Here is a 25,163-nt window from a genome sequence, read left to right as displayed (position 1 = left end):
TTGGAGGAACAACACCTTATATTCCGTTTAGCTAGCCTCCAACCTGATGGCATGAACATCGATTTCTCAAACCTCCAGTAATGCCTCTCTCCCCTTCACCATTTCCCATCCCCTTGTCCCTCTCTCATTTTATCTCCTTGCCTGCCCATTGCCTCCCTCAGGTGCTCCTCCCCCTCCCTTTTTTCTTTCTTCCATGGCCTTCTGTCTCTTTCACCAATCACCTTCCCAGCTCTTTGCTTCATCCCTCCCACTCCAAGTTTCACCTATCGCCTGACGTTTCTCTATCTCCCCTCCCCCCACTTCTACTCCTCAGCTTTTTTCCCCAGTCTGCCAAAGGGTTTCGGCCCAAAACGTCGACTGTACTTTTCCCATAGATGCTGGCTGGCCTGCTGAGACCCTCCAGATTTTGTGTGTGTTGCTCCTGTACTCAACAGTCTGATTTCTGAAGGCCAATGAGCCATAAACTCTCTTCACAACCCTAACCTGTGATGCCACTTTCAAGGAATAATGGATCTGTATTCCCAGATCCGTTTGTTCTACCACACTCCTCAGTGCTCTACTGATCACTGTGTAAGTTTGTCCTCCCAAAGTGCAATGCATCACTCTTATCTGCATTAAATCTTATCTGCCATTTGCAGCTCAGTTTCCAGCTGTCCAAATCCTGCTGTAAGCACTGATAGCTTCTCCTGCTGTCCACTACACAATAAATCATGGTCTCACCCGCAGATCTGCTGATCCAGTTTACTACTTTTATCATCCAAATCATTAAGATAGATTACAAACAACAATGAACGCAATACCAATCCCTGTGGCACTCCACTAAGTCAGAGAGACAACCATCTACTAGCACTCTCTCTTCTCCCACTAAGCCAAAGTTGAATCCAATTTATTTCATCCTCAATGCCAAGTGACTGAACCTTTTGGACCAGCCTCCCATGTGGGACTTGGTCAAAGGCCTTGCTAAACACAAAGTAGACAATGTCCACTGCCTTTCCTTCACTAACCTTACAGGTAGCTTCCTCGAAAATCTCTATAAGATTAGTTAGGCACAACCTACCATGCACAAATCATGTTGACTATCAGGACCTGTCTATCTAAAATACTTATTAGATTAGATTAGATTATGAGGACACGCAGTCCTCTCTTATTGTCATTTAGTAATGCATGCATTAAGAAATGATACAATGTTCCTCCAGAATGATATCACAGAAACACAAGACAAACCAAAACTAAAAAAATTGACAAAACCCACATAATTATAACATATTGTTACAGCAGTGCAAAGCAATACCGTAATTTGATGAAGAACAGACCAGGTCACGGTAAAAAAAGTCTGAAAGTCTCTCGAAAGTCCCATCATCTCACCCAGATGGTAGAAGGAAGAGAAACTCTCTTCCTGCCATGAACCTCCAGCGCCGCAAACTTGCCGATGCAGCACCCTGGAAGAACCTGACCACAGCCGAATCTTGAGTCCGTCCGAAAAATTCGAGCCTCCGACCAGCCCTCCAACACCGAGCACCATCTCTGCAGAACACTTCGACCCCAGCCCCGGCAACAGGCAATAGACAAAGCCAAGGATTCGGGGCCTTCCCCCCCGGAGATTCTCGATTGCACAGTAGCAGCGGCAGCTAAGCGGGCATTTCAGAAGTTTCTCCAGATGTTCCTATGTGCTTCTCACGTCTGTCTCCATCAAATCAGGTTTGTGCATGGCATCCTACTTACAAATACGATATCATCTCGGAGTGGCCGCGCGCGCTGCATCGCGCCACCATCTTCTCCTCCCCTTCTTGAAGCATCCAGCACCATGTTCTTTCTGCTGCCAACTGAAAGAAGCTTCAGGGCGTCTGAGGTCCCAAAACCTCCAGGTTCAGGAACAGTTATTACCTTTCAACCATCAGGCTCCTGAACCAGCGAGTAAAACTATTGAAAGGTAATTGGCAGGTCAGTTCTTATGAAGTACACTCCTAATCTATGGAACTCAAAGCCTAAAACTATAAGGGATACAGACTCAGCTGACACTTTGAAACACCAACCCATTTATTGAACCTTGCTTTTAACCAGCAACTTTATGTCTTTTTTTTCATATTTGCACTTTATCCTACGCTAAAGCAACAATTTGTATGAAAAGTGCTCTGTTTTGTGTGTGTTGCTGGATCTCCAGCATCTACAGATTTTCTCTCATTTGCTCTGTGAATAAGTTTATTGAGCATGTTGGCCAACGCAGTCACCTTGAAGCTGCTGGAAGTTTGGGAGCAAAATGCTGTTGCTTGGTTTGTACAAGTGGAGACTCAATTCGTGCCTTGAGAAATCTCCGCTGAAAACACAAAATATTTTTATGTAGTGCCATGGCTGTGAGAGTGGTGAGTCTGCTTGAACACCCACCTGAACACGATCAATACTGACCGCTACAAACTATTCTTTCACAGACGTTCAGAATATCGGAGTCTGAGCATGCCAAGCAGTTGCTCTCCTTACCTGGTCTCGGCAGTGGTAAGCCTTCAGAGCTAATGGACCACATGCTATCTCCCCTGGGAAATCACCATCCTTGTTTTAGTTTTAAAGAACTCTTCGTGCAGCAAATGCCTGCTCAAGTTCACATAGCCCTTGCTAGTGTACCCATGAAGGATTATTGGGAGCTAGCTAAAATGGCTGATAGTCTACACTCAGCCAGGCAGTGGTGCATCATTCCTCCTCCTTTCTCTACCTCAATAAGCCCAGTCAGCAAGGACCTCAACAAAAGGACACCTACGTCTGCAAATCAGATGACACTGGGCCAGTGTTTTCACCAGGCTCACTTTGGTATGAATGCTAGGAAGTGCCAACCACCTTGCAGCTTCGACAGTATCAGTGCATCGGGATATCAGAGGTCTGTGAACACTGTGGATTCCAGCTGCCAGGGTCGTCTACTGTTCATTATGGACACCCTTTCAGGGTGACACTTCCTGTGTGACATGGGTGCTCAAGTGAGTGTGCTACCAGCAATGCCTATTGATGTGAAGGCAAAGAGCGACGAAACCTCATGGAGGCTCCCAATGGTACAGGAGATGATGGGTGACACTCTGCCTCAGTGGGCGATGTTCCACTCGGGACTTCGTCCTGGCTAAAGGGGCTAGACCTCTGCTTGATCCAGATGTCCTGAGTGTCCAAGGACTGTTAGTCGATCTTAAGTACTGCCGACTTGTGGATGTCAAGGACCTTGGGTCGATACCCTGCTCCCCCAGTAAGTTACAGACAATAGACAATAGACAACAGGTGCAGGAGTAGGCCATTCGGCCCTTTGAGCCAGCACTGCCATTCACTGTGATCATGGCTGATCATCCACAATCAGTATCCAGTTCCTGCCTTATCCCCATAACCTTTGATTCCGCTATCTTTAACAGCTCTATCCATCTCTTCCATGAAAACATCCAGAGACTTGGCCTCCACAGCCTTCTGGGGCAGAGCATTCCATATATCCACCACCCTCTGGGTGAACAAGTTTTTCCTCAACTCCGTTCTAAATGGCCTACCCCTTATTCTTAAACTGTGGCCTCTGGTTCTGGACTCACCCATTAGTGGGAAGATGCTTCCTGCCTCCAGCGTGTCCAATCCCTTAATAATCTTACATGTTTCAATCAGATCCCCTCTCATCCTTCTAAATTCCAGTGTATATAAGCCCAGTCGCTCCAATCTTTCAACATATGACAGTCCCGCCATTCCGGGAATTAACCTTGTGAACCTGCGCTGCACTCCCTCAATAGCAAGAATGTCCTTCCTCAAATTTAGAGACCAAAACTGCACACAATACTCGAGGTGTGGTCTCACCAGGGCCCTGTACAACTGCAGAAGGACCTCTTTGCTCCTATACTCAATTCCCCTTATTATGAAGGCCAGCATGCCATTAGCTTTCTTCACTGCCTGCTGTACCCTGTGTGCTTACTTTCAGTGACTGATGTACAAGAACACCTAGATCTCATTGTACTTCCCCTTTTCCTATCTTGACTCCATTTAGATAATAATCTGCCTTCCTGTTCTTACCACCAAAGTGGATAATCTCACATTTATCCACATTAAACTGCATCTGTCATGCATCCGCCCACTCACCCAGCCTGTCCAAGTCACCCTGCATTCTCATAACATCCTCCTCACATTTCACACTGCCACCCAGCTTTGTGTCATCTGCAAATTTGCTAATGTTATTTTTAATCCCTTCATCTAAATCATTAATGTATATTGTAAACAGCTGCGGTCCCAGCACTGAACCCTACGGTATCCCACTGGTCACCGCCTGCCATTCCGAAAGGGACCCGTTAATTGCTACTCTTTGTTTCCTGTCAGCCAGCCAATTTTCAATCCATGTCAGTACTCTGCCCCCAATACCATGTACCCTAATTTTGCCCACTAATCTCCTATGTGGGACTTTATCAAAGGCTTTCTGAAATCCAGATACACTACATCCACTGGCTCTCCCTTGTCCATTTTCATAGTTGCATCCTCAAAAAATTCCAGAAGATTAGTCAAGCACAATTTCCACTTCATAAGTCCATGCTGACTCGGACCGATCCTGTTACTGCCATCCAAATGTGTCGTAATTTCATCTTCTATAATTGACTCCAGCATCTTTCCCATGACTGACATCAGGCTAACCGGTCTATAATTACCTGTTTTCTCTCTCCCTCCTTTCTTGAAAAGTGAGACAACATTGGCCACCCTCCAATCCACAGGAACTGATCCTGAATCTATAGAACATTAGAAAATGATTACCAATGCATCCACGACTTCTAAAGCCACCTCCTTAAGTACCCTGGGATGCAGACCATCAGGTCCCGAGGACTTATCAACCTTCAGACCCAACAGTCTATCCAACACCATTTCCTGCCTAATATAAATTTCCTTCAGTTCATCCATTACCCTAGGTCCTTTGGCCACTATTATATCTGGGAGATTGTTTGTGTCTTCCCCAGTGAAGACAGATCCAAAGTACCTGTTCAACTCATCTACCATTTCCTTTTTCCCCATAATAAATTCACCCTTTTCTGTCTTCAAGGGCAGAATTTTGGTCTTAACTATTTTTTTCCTTTTCACATACCTAAAGAAGCTTTTACTATCCTCCTTTACATTCTTGGCTAGTTTACCTTCGTACCTCAATTTTTCTCTGCGTATTACCTTTTTAGTTATCTTCTGTTGCTCTTTAAAAGTTTCCCAATCCTCCAGCTTCCCACTCATCTTTGCTATGTTATACTTCTTCTCTTTTATCTTTATACTGTTCTTTACTTCCCTTGTCAGCCACGGCCTCCCCTTACTCCCCTTAGGATCTTTCTTCCTCTTTAGAATGAACTGATCCTGCACCTTCTGCATTATTCCCAGAAATACATGCCATTGTTGTTCCATTGTCATCCCTGCTAGGGTATTCTTCCATTGAACTTTAGCCAGCTCCTCCCGCATAGCTCCATAGTTCCCTTTGTTCAACTGTAATACTGACACTTCTGATCTTCCCTTCTCCCTCTCAATTTGCGGACTAAGACTTATCATATTATGGTCACTACCTCCTAATGGCTCCTTTAACTCGAGGTCCCTGATCAAATCTGGTTCATTGCACAACACTAAATCTAGAATTGCGTTCTCTCTGGTAGGCTCCAGTACAAGCTGTTCTAAGAATCCATCTCGGAGGGGTTCCACAAACTCCCTTTTTTGGGGTCCAGTACCAACCTGATTCCTCCAATCTACCTGCATGTTGAAATCCCCCATAACAACTGTAGCATTACCTTTGCGACATGTCAACTTTAACTCTTGATTCAACTTACACCCTACATCCAGACTACTGTTTGGGGGCCTGTAGGTAACTGCCATTAGGGTCTTTCTACCCTTAGAATTTCTCAGTTCTATCCATACCGACTCTACGTCTCCTGATTCTATGTCCCCCCCTCCCCGCAAGGGACTGAATATCATTCCTCACCAACAGAGCCACCCCACCCCCTCTGCCCATCAGTCTGTCCTTTCGATAAGACGTATACCCTTGAATATTCATTTCCCAGGCCCTGTCCACTTGAAGCCATATCTCTGTTATTCCCACAACATCATACTTACCAATTTCCAACTGAGCCTCAAGCTCATCCACTTTATTTCTTATACTCCGTGCATTCATATATACTTTTAATTCATTACTCCCCTCACCTCCCATATCAATTCCTATTTCACTTGACCATACTGTACGATCCCTTCTTGAGCTTTCTGCTCTGTTGATTCTGCTGTCTTTCTTAACTTTTCTTATTCTTACTTTCCCTTTAACTCCATCCTTATGTTTCCAGTTCGTCCTCTCCTCCCCCCCACTACTTAGTTTAAACACACCCGTGTTGCAGAGACAAACCTGCCTGCCAGAATGCTGGTGCCCCGCTTATTAAGGTGCAACCCGTTCCTTTTGTACAATTCATCCTTAGCACAAAACATACCCCAGTGGTCCAAGAATGTAAATCCTTGCTTCCTACACCAGTTCCTCAGCCACACATTCAGATCCATTATCTCCCTGTTCCTGCCCTCTCCAGCACGAGGAACTGGAAGCAAACCGGAGATAACCACCCTGGAAGTCCTGCTTTTCAGCCTTCTTCCGAGTTCTCTGAAGTCACGCTGTAGAATGTCTTTCCCCTTCTTCCCCACAACAACTCTGTCAAGTGCATGCACAACTGCATGTGAGTTTACTTACTGCTGGGCAAATTCCCAACCTCACCAAGCCCACATTCTCCACTACGGTCACAAACTATGGTGTCAAACACAACTAACCCGCTGGTCCAAAGAGTGGACCTGGAAAAGCTGGCCATTGTGAAGGCTGATTTTGCCAAGACGGAAAAACTAGGTATTGTGCGTCGATCGAATAGCCCCTGGACTTCGCCTCTCCTTATGGTCCCTAAGTCCGAAGGTGGGTGCCACACATATGGCGACTACTGACACCTTAACGAGATGACCATCCCCGAACGTTGCCCAGTCCCACACATCCAAGACTTTTCGGCACGTTTAGCTAGAAAGTTAATTTTTTCTAAAGTTGGCTTCGGGGTTACCAACAGGTGTCTGTGTGCTCAGAGGACATTCCCAAAACAGCTGTGATAACCCTGTATGGCCTCTTTGACAGCACGTGCTGTTAGGGCTGCAAAATGCAGCACCACCTTTTCAACGGCTGATGGTCTCGGTATTCAAAGACTCAGATTTGCTTTCTGTTTACCTGGATGACATACTTGTCACCAGTGCATCCAAATCCAAACATGTATCTCACCTCCGCACACTTTTCAAGTACTTAAGCCAAAATTGGTTGATTATTACTTTACTTTATTGTCACCAAACAATTGATACTAGAGCGTACAATCATCACAGCGATATTTTATTCTGCGCTTCGCGCTCCCTGGAGTACAAATCGATAGTAAATATAGTAAAAATTTTAATTATAAATCATAAATAGAAAATAGAAAAGGGAAAGTAAGGTAATGCAAAAAAACCGAGAGGCAGGTCTGGATATTTGGAGGGTACAGCCCAGATCCGGGTCAGGATCCGTTCAGAAGTCTTATCACAGTTCGAAAGAAGCTGTTCCCAAATCTGGCCATTTGAGACTTCAGGCTCCTGAGCCTTCTCCTGGAGGGAAGAGGGACGAAAAGTATGTTGGCTGGGTGGGTCGTGTCCTTGATTATCCTGGCAGCACTGCTCCGACAGCGTGTGGTGTAAAGTGAGTCCAAGGACGGAAGATTGGTTTGTGTGATGTGCTGGGTTGTGTTCGCGATCTTCTGCAGCTTCTTCCGGTCTTGGACAGGACAACTTCCATACCAGGTTGTGATGCACCTGAGAAGAATGCTTTCTATGGTGCATCTATAAAAATTAGTGAGGGTTTTAGGAGACAGGCAAAATTTCTTTAGCTTTCTCAGGAAGTAAAGGCGCTGGTCGGCCTTCTTGGCAGTGGACTCTGCTTGGTTGGACCAAGTCAGACCATTTGTGATATTGACCCCGAGGAACTTAAAGCTTTTGACCTGCTCGACTAGCACACCACCGATGTAAATGGGGTCATGCGGTCTGCTACTCCTTCTGAAGTCAACAACAAATTTCTTTATTTTGCTGACGTTGAGGGATAGATTATTGTCTTTGCACCATGCCACCAGGTTCCTAATTTCCTCTCTGTACTCAAACTCATCATTACCCGAGATACGGCCTACAATTGTTGTGTCATCAGCAAACTTATATATTGAGTTTGATGGAAACTTGGCTACACAATCATGTGTGTACAGTGAGTACAGCAGGGGCCTGAGTACACAGCCTTGTGGGGCACCGGTCTTCAGAGTGATTGTAGAGGAGAGCTTGTCCCCTGTTTTTACAGCCTGGGTCCTGTCTGTGAAGAAGTTGAAGATCCAGCTGCAGATCTGAGTGCTAAGGCCCAGGTTCCGGAGCTTAGGAATCAGTTTATTTGGAATGATGGTATTAAAGGCAGAGCTGTAGTTAATGAAAAGGAGCCTTACGTATGCAACTTTATTCTCCAGGAGTTCTAAGGAGGAATGTAGGGCCAGAGAGATGGCATCTGCCGTTGACCTGTTGCTCCGGTAGGCGAATTGCAAAGCATCGAGGTTGACCTGTAGGCTGTGGTTGATGTGTGCCATAACCAATCGCTCAAAACACTTCATAGCAATTGATGTCAGAGCCACAGGTCGATAGTCATTCAGGCATGCCACTTTGCTCTTCTTTGGCACCAGGATTATCGGTTTGAATCTTGCGTTAAGTCCGTCAGGAAGAGAAGCGCCACAGTTATTGATATTCCCAGCCTTTTCTTTGCGCTCAGTGATCTCATTTAGACCCTGCCATAGTTTACCGGCATCCCTCTGGTTAGCTTGGGCTTCCAACTTGGCTCGATATTGCCTCTTGGCACACTTAATGGGTTTCCGGGGTTCACGCCCGGGTTCCGTGTAGCGACTGGTATCCCCGGACCTAAAAGCCGCAGCTCTAGCCTTCCAAAGGGACTGGACCTCATAATACATCCAAGGTTTCTGGTTAGGGAATACCTGGATCGTCTTGCGAGACACACAGTCCTCCGTGCATTTCCAGATAAAGTCCGTGACAGCTGAGGCATACTCATCAAGGTTAGCTGCCGAGTCCTTGAATACTAACCAGTCCACTGATTCAAAGCAGTCACAGAGGATCTCATCTGTTTCCTCCGTCCAACGCGACACTACTTTTGACACCGTGACCTCCCGCTTCAGTTTCTGTTTGTAAGCCCGGAGGAGGAGTACGGCCCGATGGTCCGATTTTCCGAAGTGAGGGCGTGGGACGGAACGGTAGGCATCCTTGACTGCTGTGTAGCAGTGGTCAAGTATATTCGGGCCTCTAGTGGGGCAGGAGACATGTTGGTATAACTTTGGCAGCGCCTTTCTGAGGTTGGCCTGGTTAAAGTCCCCGGCTGTAACGAGCAAAGCCTCCGGATACCTGGTCTCAAATTCACTGATGTTGGCATACAGTATGTTCAGAGCACACTCCACATCTGCCTGGGGGGGAAGGTAGACCGCTGTCAGTATGACCGAGGTGAATTCCAGTGGCAGATAGTAGGGACGACACTTCACCAATAGGTGTTCCGGGTCCGGGCTGCAGGATCTTGTCAGTGCCACTGTGTCCGAGCACCACGCAGTGTTGATCAGTAGGCAGACACCAGCTCCCCTCGTCTTGCCCAAAGACGCCGTGCGGTCCATCCGATGGATCAAAAATCCCTCCGGTCGGATGGCACAGTTGGGGGTGGCGGGGAGAGCCAGGTCTCGGTGAAACAGAATACACAGCAGTTCTTCATCTCCCTGCAGTAGGTGAGTCTCCCTTTAAGATCATCCACCTTGTTCTCTATGGCTTGCACATTATCTAGTAGGATGGTAGGCATAGGGACCCTGAAGCCCCTCAGCTTCAATCTGACCAGCAGCCCAGCTCTTCTCCCACGCTTCCTTGATAAATAGTGCATCTTTCCAGGTTTCCATTGATGCAGTGTGTTGTTGTCAGCTCTTTGAGGTTGGTGGACGTGTCCCGCGGGGATCGATCAGTGGGTCGCGTTGTCAGGCGCTCCGGGTCGGGCCGAGTAATGGGCGAGACTCCGCTGCCACTTCCAGCTGCCGGGGGCCCGGGCTGTTGATTGGGTCGGGACCCGAAACTGACACTTAATCCCGGAGGTCCAGGCTGCCGGCTGAATTGGACCCCAGAGCCGACTCTCACCCACGGAGGGCCGGGCTGCCGGCTGGAACAAGTCCGTGAGCTGAGTCACGGTTGCAGTGTTTGTGTTGTCAGCCATTGACTAACTCGGCCGTCACATCTCTGCAGAAGGTGTGAAACCCTCTCCTCAAAAGTAGTCACTAATATGGATTTCCCACTACTCCGCACTACTGAAAACTACAGTTTTCAGACTCCTCAGTGTACCCACAGCCATTACTGCCGACACATCAGACTGCGCTGTGGGTCCTGTTGAGCTGAGACGTGAGGAGCCACTTACCTTTGTCCGCTGCTAGCTCCATCCCCCAGAAGGAAGGTACAGCATGTTTGACTGTCAGTTTCTCAACCTCTACCTGGCTGTCCGCCTTTCGCATTTTCTTCTAGAGGGTTGCCACTTCACAAATCCCTCATGCACGTGATGGACAAAATATCAGACCTTTGGCCTACAGTGCAAGGCAGCAATGTCACCTGACCTACATATTGAATTCAGAGTTGATATACAACGTATCATGTGGATAAGTGATGCCATGTCTGATTGCTTCTCACGGCCAGCTGTTGAGTCCATACACATAGTGGTTGGCTATGCCGGGGCATGGCAGCCAACCAAGTTACTGAGCCAGAGGTCCAGGCTTACCGAACAGCATCATGGGCCTGTGGTTGGCTGACATTAAGTCCCGGGAAACTAGGGTTTCTTGCCTGTGTGATGTCTCAACCAGTCACCCTCACCCCATAGCAAACTGGAGGTGGACTGTTGTTGACTCCATACATGACCTCTTGTATCCGGGCCAGAAGGCTTCACAGAAACTGGTTGGACTAAAGTTTGTTTGCCACGGCGTTTATTGGACTGCAGCCTCTGTGGAGTGCCAGTGGGCGAAAATTAACCGTCATGTTCAGGCACCATTGGCACCTTTTGAGGTCCCTCAGCGACGTTTCACCATGTCAATGTGGACCTTGATGGTTATTGCCCCCCCCCCACCGCACGATTTCACACACCTCCTTACCATGGTGGAGTGACAATAGACAATAGCTGCAGGAGTAGGCCATTTGGCCCTTCAAGCCAGCACCGCCATTCACTGTGATCATGGCTGATCATTCACAATCAGTACCCTTTTCCTGCCTTCTCCCCATATCCCTTCACTCCGCTATCATTAAGAGCTCTATCCAACTTTCTTGAAAGCATCCAGAGAATTGGCCTCCACTGCCTTCTGAGGCAGAGCATTCCACAGATCAACAACCCTCTGTGTGAAAACGTTTTTCCTCAACTCCGTTCTAAATGGCCTACCCATTATTCTTAAACTGTGGTCTCTGGTTCTGGACTCCCCCAACATTGGGAACATGTTTCCTGCCTCTAGCGTGTCCAATCCCTTAATAATCTTATATGTTTCAATCAGATCTGCTCTCATCCTTCTAAATTCCAGTGTATACAAGCCCAGACGCTCCAATCTTTCAATATATGACAGTCCCGCCATCCCGGGAATTAACCTCGTGAACCTACGCTGCACCCCCTCAATAGCAAGAATGGCCTTCCTCAAATTTGGAGACCAAAACTGTACACAATGTTCCAGGTGTGGTTTCACCAGGGCCCTGTGCAACTGCAGAAGGACCTCTTTGCTCCTATACTCAACTCCCCTTGTTATGAAGGCCACCAGGTGGCCGGTGGTCGTCCCTCTAGCGTCGATGACGGCTGCAGACATGGCTCGGGCGTTCCTCAGCACCTGGGTTGCTTGGTTTGGCACCCCATCTGGTATTTCCTCTGACCATGGTCCCCTCTGGGCTGTGATGGTCCAGAGCCTCAGGGTTAGGCTACATCACACCATGGAGTATCATTCACAGTCCAATGGCCTAGGCAAGTGCTTTCTCCACTCCTTAAAGGCTGCTCTGAGGGCTTCCCTGAAGGATGAGTGCTGGCACGGTCATCTCCAGTGGGCCCTGCTGGGGGTCAGAGCCGCTTCAAAAGTGGACCTGTAGTCGTCCGTGGCTGTTGGTAAATGATCAGCCATTATGAGTGACAGGTAATTTTATTCCTGACCCCACAACCACCTGGTTATCCTCTCAACAGTGTTCCTCTCTCCTCAGTAAGTTCAATTCCTTTGCACCTATTCCTACTCCCATCATGGTGTACAGCACTCTTGGATTCTTGTTGACCTACATTCCACCTCGTTTGCTTTTGTCCGCAATGATGCACACCAACATACCCTTAGGCATGCTTACGATGGGCTATTCTGCATTTTGGAACGGGAAGAAATGACTTTTATCATAGATGGGGGGCAGGGGTAAACCTGAACATATTTCAGTAGATCGCCTTAAACCAGCCCACCAAGGTCTGGAGGATTCCACTGCCATGCCTCTGCCATCATGGTTTGACCACGAGCGTGTCAACACACCTCTAGACGAACCAGAGGCCTCTGCTGTTCTTTCAGGCCTGAGCCAGGCGGCTCATCTGAGCGCTGGACAGGCTCGGAATGCTGGTTTTAGTGAATTCTGGGGTCGGCCGGGGGGTGGGGGGGGGGTGCTGTGTAGAGTAATGCAATTGTGGAAACTTATATAATTCACAACCACCAACATTGCGTTGTGGTTTCACTTTAAGAGGCTGGTCTGACGTAATGACATAATTACGTATTATGTAAAGGGTTTTTAGCGTGCTTTGAGTTCAGTTTTTTGGTGTTCAATAAATGAGTTGCTAAGGCTTTTCTGAAACATAAAATGCCTCTGCCACTTCATTTGCCAAAACCTATTATTATTATTATTATTACGTAGATACTCTCACCTCAACTCCGACCATTCTACAACCTATGGACTCACTTTCAATGACTCTATAACTCACGTTCTCTGTTTATTTATTTATTTATTATATTATTTTTAATTATTTGCAGTTTGTCTCTTTCACATTGATTGTTTGTCAGTTTTTGATTGTGTGTAGTTTTTCATTGATTCTATTGTATTTCTTTGTTCTACTGTGAATCCCTGCAAGAAAATGAATCTCAGGGTCATATATTGTGACATATACATACTTTAATAATAAATTTACTTTGAACTTTTCTTACTTTGAACTTCTAATACCTTCCAATAGTGGCATCACTTATGAATCAGGCTCACTGGCCTATAATTTTCTGACATTCTTCAAGCCTTTCTTGAGCAATGGAACATCATGAGTTATCGTCTCGTCCTCCACCACCTCACCCATGGCTGAGGGCAGTTTAAACGAACACACATAGTGAGTAACCGTAGCGTGAGGGAGAACTATCCTCTTACCTGTACCGAAAGCCGGAACCTTTGCTGCACAGTAAGGACCTGGCCTTTGACCTGGGTTCCTCGGGGAGCCTGAAGAATGTGTGATACTCAACGCAAGTCTTCCAGAAGTGTTTGCATGTATCACGGCTTTCCATCAGAAATTCCAAGGAGTCCTTACTGGAAGAAGTCTATGATTTTCAAAGACAGGATGTGTTATTGGATAGTGAATATAGACATAGACACAGAATAGTACAGCACAGTACAGGCACTTCGGCCCACATTGTTGTGCCGACCCTCAAACCCTACCTCCCGTATAACCCCCCACCTTAAATTCCTCCATATACCTGTCTAGTAGTCTCTTAAATTTCACTAGTGTATCTGCCTCCACCACTGACTCAGGCAGTGCATTCCATGCACCAACCATTCTGAGTAAAAATCCTTCCTCTAATATCCCCCTTGAACTTCCCACCCCTTACCTTAAAGCCATGTCCTCTTGTATTGAGCAGTGGTGCCCTGGGGAAGAGGTGCTGGCTATCCACTCTATCTATTCCTCTTAATATCTTGTATACCTCTATCATGTCTCATCTCATCCGCCTTCCTTCCAAAGAGTGAAGCCCTAGCTCCCTTAATCGCTCATCATAATCCATACTCTCTAAACCAGGGAGCATCCTGGTAAATCTCCTCTGTACCCTTTCCAATGCTTCCACTTTCTTCCTATAGTGAGGCGAGCAGAACTGGACATAGTACTCCAAGTGTGGCCTAACCAGAGTTTTATAGAGCTGCATCATTTCCTAACGACTCTTAAACTCTGTCCTTCGACTTATGAAAGCTAACACCCCATAAGCTTTCTTAACTACCCTATCTACCTGTGAGGCAACTTTCAGGGATCTGTGGACACGTACCCTGAGATCTCTCTGCTCCTCCACAGTACCAAGTATCCTGCCATTTACTTTGTACTCTGCCTTGGAGTTTGTCCTTCCAAAGTGTACCACCTCAGACTTCTCTGGGTTGAACTCCATCTGACACTTCTCAGCCCATTTCTGCATCTATCAATGTCTCTCTGCAATCTTTGACAATCCTCTACACTATCTACAACACCACCAACCTTTGTGTCGTCTGCAAACTTGCCAACTCACCCTTCTACCCCCTCATCCAGGTCGTTAATAAAAATCACAAAAAGTAGAGGTCGCAGAACAGATCCTTGTGGGACACCACTAGTCACAATCCTCCAATCTGAATGTACTCCCTCCACCACCACCCTCTGCCTTCTGCAGGCAGGCCAATTCTGAATCCACCTGGCCAAACTTCCCTGGATCCCATGCCTCCTGACTTTCTGAATAAACCTACCACGTGGAACCTTGTCAAATGCCTTACTAAAATTCATGTAGATCACATCCACTGCACTACCCTCATTTATATGCCTGGTCACCTCCTCAAAGAGCTTTATCAGGCTTGTTAGACACGATCTGCCCTTCACAAAGCCATGCTGACTGTCCCTGATCAGACCATGATTCTCTAAATGCCTATAGATCCTATCTCTAAGAATCTTTTCCAACAGCTTTCCCACCACAGACGTAAGGCTCACTGGTCTATAATTACCTGGACTATCCCTACTACCTTTTTTGAACAAGGGGACAACACTTGCCTCCCTCCAATCCTCCGGTACCATTCCCGTAGACAACGAGGACATAAAGATCTTAGCCAGATGCTCAGCAATCTCATCCCTCGCCTCGTGGAGCAGCCTGGGGAATATTCCGTCAGGACCCGGGGACTTATCTGTCCTAATGTATTTTAACAACTCCAACACCTCTTCTCCTGTAATATCAACATGCTCCAGAACATCAACCTCACTCATATTGTCCTCACCATCATCAAGTTCCCTCTCATTGGTGAATACCGAAGGGAAGTATTCATTGAGGACCTCACTCACTTCCACAGCCTCCAGGTACATCTTCCCACCTTTATCTGTAATCAGTCCTACCTTCACTCCTGTCATCCTTTTGTTCTTCACATAATTGAAGAATGCCTTGGGGTTTTCCTTTACCCTACTCACCAAGGCCTTCTCATGCCCCCTTCTTGCTCTTCTCAGTCCCCTCTTAAGCTCCTTTCTTGCTTCCCTATATTCTTCAATAGACCCATCTGATCCTTGCTTCCTAAACCTCATGTATGCTGCCTTCTTCCACCTGACTAGATTTTCCACCTCACTTGTCACCCATGGTTCCTTCACCCTACCATTCTTTATCTTCCTCACCGGGACAAATTTATCTCTAACATCCCGCAAGAGATCTTTAAACATCGACTGCATGTCCATAGTACATTTCCCTGCAAAAACATCATCCCAATTCACACTCGCAAGTTCTAGCCTTATAGCCTCATAACTGGCCTTTCCCCAATTAAAAAATTTCCTGTCCTCTCTGATTCTATCCTTTTCCATGATAATGCTAAAGGCCAGGGAGTGGTGGTCACTGTCCCCCAGATGCTCAACCACTGAGAGATCTGTGACCTGACCCAGTTCGTTACTCAATACTAGATCTAGTATGGCATTCCCCCTAGTCGGCCTGTCAACATACTGTGACAGGAATCCGTCCTGGACACATTTAATAAACTCTGCCCCGTCCAAACCCTTGGAACTAATCAGGTGCCAATCAATGTTAGGGAAGTTAAAGTCACCCATGATAACAACCCTGTTATTTTTGCACCTTTCCAAAATCTGCCTCCCAATCTGCTCCTCGGTATCTCTGCTGCTACCAGGGGGTCTATGGAATACCCCCAATAGGGTAACTGCTCCCTTCCTGTTCCTGACTTCCACCCATATTGACTCAAAAGAGGATCCTGCTACATTACCCACCCTTTCTGTAGCTGTAATAGTATCCCTGACCAGTAATGCCACCCCTCCTCCCGTTTTTCCGCCCTCTCTATCCCTTTGAAAGCACTGAAATCCAAGAATATTGAGAATCCATTCCTGCCCTGGTGCCAGCCAAGTCTACGTAATGGCCACTACATCATAATTCTATGTATCTATCCAAGCTCTCAGTTCATCACCTTTGTTCCTGATGTTTCTTGCATTGAAGTACACGCACTTTAGCCATTCTACCCTCCTACCTTTACACCCTTTATTCTGCTTCTCTTTCCTCAAAGCCTCTTTCTTTGTTAGATCTGACTTTACTCCAAGCACTTCTTTCACTGCTCAGTCGCTCAGGATCCCATCCCCCTTGCAAATTAGTTTAAATTCTCCCAAACCATGCTAGCAATCCTACCTGCAAGGATATTGCTCCCCCTCGAGTTCAGGTGCAACCCATCCAATCTGTACTGGTCCCACCTTCCCCAGAAAAGATCCCAATGATCCAAAAATCTAAAACCCTGCCCCCTGCACCAACTCCTCAGCCACGCATTCAACTGCCATCTCCTCCAATTCTTACCATCACTGTCACGTAGCACTGGCAGCAATCCTGAGAACGCCACCCTTGAGGTCCTGTTCTTCAGCCTTCTGCCTAGTTCCCAAAACTCGCACTTCAGGATCTCATCCCTCTTCCTACCTATGTCGTTGGTCCCAACATGTATCACGACTTCTGGTTGCTTTTCCTCTCATACCAGGATGTCGTGCACCCGGTCAGAGACATCACGGACTCTGGCACCCGGGAGGCAACAAACCGTGTGGGTGTCCTTCTCACGTCCACAAAATCTCCTGTCTGATCCCCTGACTATAGAGCCCCCAATGATGACAACTCTCCTCTTCTCCATCCCACTCTTCTGCACCACAGGGTCAGACTCAGTGCCAGAGGCCCTGCCACCGTGGCTCACAGCTGGTCGGTTGTCCCCGCCAACAGTATCCAGGACAGTAAACTTATTATTCAGGGGAATGGCTACAGGGGTGCTCTGCACTACCTGTCTACTCACCTTCGCTTTCCCCCCTCTGACTGTCACCCAACGACTTGCTTCTGGCAGCCTAGGTGTGACTACCTCCCTGTAGCTCGCATCTATGACTGCTTCATTGACAAGTCGAAGGTCATCCAGCTGCTGCTCCAGATTCCTTACATGGTCTTCCAGATCGCCCAGCCGCATGCACTTCTGGCAGATGTGACTCTGAGGGAGAGGGGAGATCCCCAAGACAGCCACATCTCACATGAGAGGCACATCACCGTCTCAGGAGGCATTGTAAAGACTAACTGGGAACAAGGTCATCCTCCGCCTCTTCTCGTTGAAGCCTCATGAGTTGAAGCCTCAAAGCTCCACTCCTTCACTGGCCCGCTCACTCACTGGCCGCTCTGCTTGAGCTACCCCTCTATTTATTTGTTTGAGCTGTTCAAACTGCTTGGTCTCTTGACCTCGATTGCCCAATCAGCTACTTTCTGCTGAGTCTGAGCTACGCACATCTTGATTGTCTAATCAACGGCTTTCTGCTGAGCTATTCAAATCTTGATTGACTTGATTGCACAGTCCAACTGCCAAAACTGGCAGAATCTCTCGAGTCAAAGCCACAAAGCTGCATTCCACTGACATTAATCCTCAGCCATAGGGGAACATTAAAAATGACTTACAAACATGTTAGAATGGAGCTTGATGAGGAAATATTTCTTCTTAAAACTCAGCTTGCGTATCTTGGCCCAGTTGAACGTATTAATCTTAATTTTGCCCTGGAATGAGAGTTGAAGTTTAATGTTGAACCAGCCACCTTAACAGGAGGCTTCATTAATATAATATAATGATCTATTCTGGCAACATTCATATGGTCATGAAACAAGCAGGGATCAGCAGAAAAGCATTAGATCCTGAAGGCTGGGTCACTGATGGAGGTCTGAAGCAGAACCTCCACAGTTCAGATGGAGGGCCTTTGCACCCTGGTGAAACTCAGCCACCCAATCTAATCCCATCTGCTCCACCATATAGAGTAGAACAGGCTGGGGATACTCAGTAGGATAGGCAGCATGTGTCGGGAGAAAAGCTAAGATGATGGATCATGTCAGCGACCATACATTGGAACAGGTGAGTGAGAAAGCAAATGGATATTATGTTGCAGAGAAGGAGGATGGAAAGCAGATGTGAGAGTGGAGACCAGGAGAGTTCACATGATACAAATCATGCCGATGGCAGCTGAGAGAATGGTGAACCTTGTTAATCTCTCTACACAGATGCTGCTTGACCTGCTGAGTGCTTCCTGGATTTCTTGTTTATATTTCAATGGGCCAGCCCCTGTATCATCCGCAGTCTCTCATCTTTGGTTAGTATTAACTCATTACATTCCTGTGTAGATCTTGCTCCCAACAGCTCTTGGTCCTGTATAGACTATTTTAAGACTCTTATCTTCTGCAATGCTCTCTGCAGCTGTTGATGAGCTTCTCCATCACATCAGTTCATTAATTATTCACCAACACAGAGAAGACTATTTGGCCCATTGAGTCCATGCTGGTTTCCATTGGAGCCATCTCATCAATCCCATTCCCAACTTCTAACTTTCCTGTTCCCCTGCAACTTATGCTCTCACACAAGCCGATCAACCGCACTTTGATTATTCTGTAATTAACCTACACAAAGACATCATTTACAAAGGCCAGGCTTTGGGATACGAGAGGAAACTAGAGGATGCTGGGAAAACCCGCCCAGCCACAGGGGGAACGCGGGCAGCACCAGAGGTCAGGATTGAACTGGGGCCTCTACAACTCTGAGGCAGCAGCGCCACCTGCTGCATCAGTGTACATCCAACAGTCGGCATGTTCACTCTGCGTCCAACTCGGGTGTTTCACTTCCTTCCCATGTCGCAAAGCTGTGCTGGTAGGTTATCTACCCACCGTAAGCACTTTACAACAGTTTCCTTACACTCACAAACCTGAAAGACCAAGATGCCCATGTGAGAGACGGCCAAGTTGATTTCTGTTCCTTCCCCATCATTGGCCGGATGCAGCCTGATGCCATACATCTCCAACTTCCGTGCAGTGTCCAGCAGAGAGGTGTCACATTCAGCTGAAGTCAGTCCGCTGTACAAAGACAGAATTATTACTCACTGACCACTATGAAAATCTTCCAGAAGCTTGGCGACTCACATACCTTAGAACATAGGACATAGAATGTCAAACATTAAGGGCCCTTCAGCCCTTGATGTTGTGCCAGCTTTTCAATCTAACACGTCCCTCCCACATGGCTCTCCATTTTTCTTTCATCTGCCTATCTAAATATAAATGTCTCTAATGCATCGGCCTCTTCTACCATCCTGGCAATGCCTTCCACACACCCATCACTTTCTGGGTAAAAAAACTAGCCCTGACATCCCCCTATACCTTCCTCAAACCTCTTGAAATATTAGCCTTTCCATCCTGGGAAGGAGGTGCTGGCTGTCCATCCTATCAATGCCTCTTATCATCCTATTCACTTCTATCGAGTTACTTCTCACACTCTTCTGCTTCCAAGAGGAAAGTGCTAGCTCACTCGACCTTTCCTCTTGAGATAGGCTTCCTGATCCAGGCAGCATCCTGGTAAATCTCCACTGCACAGATTTGTCACACTGGATTATTAAACCAAACATAGTTTGCATTAGAAGGCTCAGCCATTAAGTATTCAGTATTTCAATAGCCACTAGACTGGTTTGGATCTACTGCAAGGAGTTTTAAAGAATAATTTGTGTGAATACCACACGACCAAAAAAGTTGTGGAGCAGAACTAGGCTATTTCACCCGTCAAGTAGGCTCTACCATTCAATCCTGGCTGATTTGTTTTAATAAATCCATTCTCCTGCCTTCTCTTTGTAAACCTTAAATCACTGACCAGTCAAGAATCTCCCCAACGCTCCCCCATACTCCCCAATGAAGGAAGCTTTGCATAATTAAATATCCTGAAAAAGTGGTGGCAGGTCACCTAAACTACTGAGCTGAGGGTGCCGGTACATAGTACTGACACAGGGAGACAAGCGTTTGGTACACTTGCATTCAGCAGCCAAGGCACTGAGTGCAGGAATTAGGATGTCACATTACAGTTTTACAAATCGTTGGTAATGCCGCACTTGAAATACAATCTGTTGATCTTGTTGTGTATTAGATATTTCAGAAATATTTGAGTAATATTGTAAATTATTAATTTGATAAGCATAAGTTGTTTACATAATGCATTGTGCGTTATATGTAAAAGCATGTCAATCACATACAACATTACGCCATCGCATCACGTGTCTGTCCCACGAAAGTATAAACAAACCTAAGAGATGCATTCCCAGCTCTGTGCTTTTGTTTTCAATTAGTTTTATGTTTTGGAATTACAAAACAGAACAGTGGTGATGAGGAAGTTTTAAACAAACCTGAGATGATTACCTATGTATCGAAATGCAGCGAGATATCCAGGTTTTTGAAAAAGTGCATCAAGAAAGAGTTGAGTTAACAAAAGGCAGAAAATGGACAAATTCAGGGGTTCATAAACAGTGAGTTCCAGGTGATAATAATCATAAATAAAAAAACCAGAAAATTTGGGCTAAATTGAAAAATAGATACATTTGGTTGTACAAGTGACAACTGGATATTGAATATTGAGTGAATTAAGCAATATTTTGAAGCAAATGAAATAGCCAATGATAAGAGAGTGCCAGTCTAACTGAGTGCAACAGGTGAAAAACATATAATACAGTTTGTTTAGAAGTTTAACAGCTCCAACCAAATCAGCCGAAGTGAGATTTACTGGTACCGTGAATGTCGTGCAGAAGCATTTAGAACTAAAACCATTGTTAAATGCAGAATGCTTAGGTTCCACAAGCAGAATCAAAAGGAAGGGGAGTCCATTTTAGTTTAGGTGGCTAAACTGAAGAAATTGTCTGAGCATTGTCAATTCAGCTTAATGATACACTGAGAGAACACTTAGTATATAGAATCTCACAAGAAAACATTCAAAAACAGCTCCTAACTGAAGCACAACTCATATTTTAAAGAGCAGTTGAAATCACTGTATCAATGGAAACAGCAGCTAGAGACACACTTGAGATGCCGTTAGCAATGAAAGTGAACGTGAACAAAATTGCAATGCCTGGCTGAACAAACTGTATTACCATTGTGGCAGGGGCTCACAGACACCATTAATGCAGGCTTAAAGGTGAAACTTGCAGAAAGTACAACAAAGTAGGACACATACAAAGTGCATGTCAGGTAGTTACAAATAAATGGACTGCACAGGGAAGAGAAAAAGATAAAAGTCAATTTATAGTTTCAGAAAGACCACTAATTTGCATGCCATTGATGAAAAATCTGATAATGATGAGAACAGCCCTGAGATTTACAATGTGAAAACTAACAATAGACAAGCAATATTGCTTATACCAGAAGTGAACAGTAAAGTGATTAAAATGGAGCTGGACAATGGATCAGCTACTTCAGTCATTCCACAAAATAAGGTTGAATAGCATTTCAACAACACTGAACTGAAGCCTATAGATATCCAACTAAGATCTTACAGTGGAGAAAAGACTCCTGTGGGAATGGCAGTGAAATACAACAACCAACAAGCCACATTGGACTTGTATGTGGTAAAAACAACAGGGTCAGCATTGTGGAGACGTGAGTGGCTGAGACAATAACAACTTAATTGGAGATCCAGCCACCATTTACGTGCCACATCTCCTGCAATAAAGTCAATTGAAAGCAAATTAAGAAAGATAATGGATGATGCCACAGCAGTGTTTAGGAATGGCATTGGAAAAATTCAAACACATCAAGGGGAAAATGCTGTTAAATGAAAATGCCACACCAAAGTTTTATAAAGGCTGTCTGGTTCCTTATACCGCCCATGGTAAAGTAGCCATTAAGCTAGATTGCACAGTGGCTAATGGAATTCTTTCCAAAGTTGAGTGGAGACCATAGGCGATGTCAGTGGTCCCAGTAGCTAAGAAGAATGGGTCTGTCAGGATCAGTGCGATTACCATCAACACAGTACTCTTGTCGTCATCGTGGTTATCCCTCGAGGTCAAGGATGATGGTCTTCATTCTGAAGAAGTAGCCCACAGAGTGAAGATGCCTGTGCATGTATTTGTTTACCGTGTACTTGATGTTGCACTCCAAGAAGCACACGATACTTCACAAATCAGCCAGCTGATTCCAATGGCATGGAAACCACGACGGTTGGAGCTGATGGATTTGTTGCAGCCTTCTTCCGCCTTCACAGCCGTTGAGTTCGAAATAACTATGTCTGCCTGTTCCACCGTTGCAGTCTTGGTTGGATTGTTCTTTGTCAGAGACCTCACCCTCGACCTTACTGCCATGGGTGACCCTACCAGGAGCATATCTCCAGACGGCATTTCTCTCAGGATCTCAGGACCACACAAGCTTCTCCACCACGACAAGGTGACAATCCATGGAGAAGCAACATAGTAGGTCAATACCCTCTGCTCAGGATAGAGAACATTTTTGCAAACTTTTTTGGAGGGAAACACTTCAGCTAAGGCATACCCACAGATGGAGATGGAAGAAGAGTCCCAAGTGTTTCTCACCATAAACACTCACAAAGGGCTTTCTCGTTATTATAGGCTTATTTTTGGAGTACACCTTCACTCTAGCAGAAAGGTATGGACCAGGTGCTGCAACGCTGTTTTAGACACCTGGATGACATCATTGTTACTGGTAAGGGTGACAAGGAACATCTGCAAAATCTTAAGTCAGTGTTAAAAAGATTAGAAGATTATGAACTCAGAGCATGACCAACAAGTGTGAATTCTTTAAACCATGCATCATTTATTGTGGTCACAGCATCGACCCAGAAGAATTACTCAAGTGTGCTGAGAAAATTCAAGCAGTCTGAGATGGCTTTCCAAAGGGTAAAGGAAATGGTGACGTCAGGCACTGTGCTCACACATTGTGATTCACACCATCCAGTGCTTGGCTCTGATGCCTCACCTTGTGGTACAGGTGCAGTCATGTCATGTTTTTGAATGATGGAAGTGTACGCCCCAAAGACTTTGCATCACGTTCCCTTACCACTGCAGAGAAAAATTTTATACATAAGTTGACAGAGAGGCCTTGAATCTGTTTTAGGTGTAACATGTTTCAACCAGTACTTGTATGGGAGGGAGTTTACTGATCAAGAACCATCAGAGTCCATTTTCAATCCACAGATGGGTGTTCCACTAACAGCAACAACCCATTTGTAGAGATGGGCTTTGTTTCTTGGAGGACACAATTACAAGATGGAATTCAACAGGCCAACTAATCATGGAAATGCTGACAGATTGTCCCATTTACTTTTGGAAAATAAAATACCTGAAAAATTTACAACGGATGACATTCCTCTTGATGTATTCTCCCTAACACAACTTGAAAGTCTGCCTATTATGGAAGAGGTGATCCAAGGGGAAACCAAAAAAGACCCTAGAGTGTCTCAGGTCTATATGGCAATATAAAAAGGATGGAGTGTGCACAGAAGGTCCAGCTCCCCTGTTTTTACCAGTGCCAGCATGAACTTGACCTTGACGGAGGTGCCTTACGTGGGGATTGAGAGTTGTACCATCTAAGATAAGAGCTAAAGTATTGGAGGAGCTACAAGCCAGTCACCTAGGCACGGCCAAAATGAAAGCATTGTCTTGAAGCTTTGTCTGGTGGTCTGATAGATCAGCAGATCGAGCAGCTTGCCAAGCACTATTTGGGATGCCAACATGTCCAGCAGTTGCCAAGAGCATTTTGGAAAAGAAAGGAGGTGAAAGGTGCCCAAAGCTGTCAGAACCACTTCCTGGTCCCAGGGACAACTCCTACAACTACCACAGAGGAAGCCCCAGAGCCTGAGATTGTTTAGTAGTCACAGGTCTCACCTGCCAAGAGAAGTGACTCCCCTACTCTTGTCAGGAAAGATGTCACAGTCATAGTCATAGTCATACTTTATTGATCCTGGGGGAAATTGGTTTTCGTTACAGTTGTACCATAAATAATAAATAGTAATAAAACCATAAATAGTTAAATAGTAAAATGTAAATTATGCCAGGAAATAAGTCCAGGACCAGCCTATTGGCTCAGGGTGTCTGACCCTCCAAGGGAGGAGTTGTAAAGTTTGATGGCCACAGGCAGGAATGACTTCCTATGACGCTCTGTGTTGCATCTCAGTGGAATGAGTCACTGGCTGAATGTACTCCTGTGCCCAACCAGTACATTATGTAGTGGATGGGAGACATTGACCAAGATGGCATGCAACTTAGACAGCATCCTCTTTTCAGACACCACCGTCAGAGAGTCCAGTTCCATCCCCACAACATCACTGGCCTTACGAATGAGTTTGTTGATCCTGTTGGTGTCTGCGACCCTCAGCCTGCTGCCCCAGCACACAACTGCAAACATGATAGCACTGGAAACTAACCCACAAGAGTAAGAAATCCTCCACTGCGATTAAATCTTTGGACCTGAATTGGAAAATTTAAAATTTACTATGCTGTGGATGTCTTTATAGGTCATAGTTGTATTATATAATATACTGTGCATTTAGTTGAGATGCATTCTATATCTCAGGTCCTCCAGTGTAGTAATCTCTGGATTGCTGTCTGTGCCATGTCCCATTGAGGGTAAGAATACGATGATGTGGCAGATGAATGCGTAGCTGAGGAACTGGTGCAGGGCCAGGGATTAAGATTTATGGATCCTTAAGATCTCTCCTGGGGAAGGTATGACCTGTGCAAAAGGAAAGGGTTACAACTGAACCCGAGGGGGATCAATATCCTTATGCCCAGATTTACTAGAACTGTTGGGGAGGGTTTAATCTAATTTGGCAGGAGAATGGGAAACTGTGTGATAAGTCTGACTATA

At 45.9% G+C, this 25,163-nt stretch overlaps 1 protein-coding gene across 1 annotated transcript in view; it reads right to left on the bottom strand.

Moving 5' to 3' along the window:
- LOC134352536 (FERM domain-containing protein 7-like) overlaps positions 1-25,163 on the bottom strand; it is a 226,343-nt gene that overhangs the window by 8,753 nt on the left and 192,427 nt on the right. The window contains exons 5-8 of the mRNA XM_063059798.1: positions 19,241-19,388; positions 17,959-18,050; positions 17,173-17,184; positions 13,438-13,593 (exon numbers count right to left, since the gene is read on the bottom strand). Of these exons, the coding sequence (XP_062915868.1) occupies positions 13,438-13,593; positions 17,173-17,184; positions 17,959-18,050; positions 19,241-19,388 (408 nt within the window). The remainder of the gene's footprint in view (positions 1-13,437; positions 13,594-17,172; positions 17,185-17,958; positions 18,051-19,240; positions 19,389-25,163) is intronic.

This window comes from Mobula hypostoma, chromosome 10 (assembly GCF_963921235.1).
Source record: "Mobula hypostoma chromosome 10, sMobHyp1.1, whole genome shotgun sequence".
NCBI lineage: Eukaryota > Metazoa > Chordata > Chondrichthyes > Myliobatiformes > Myliobatidae > Mobula > Mobula hypostoma.
Note: the sequence above shows the minus strand (reverse complement) of the source record. Positions and strands in the feature narration are given on the sequence as shown.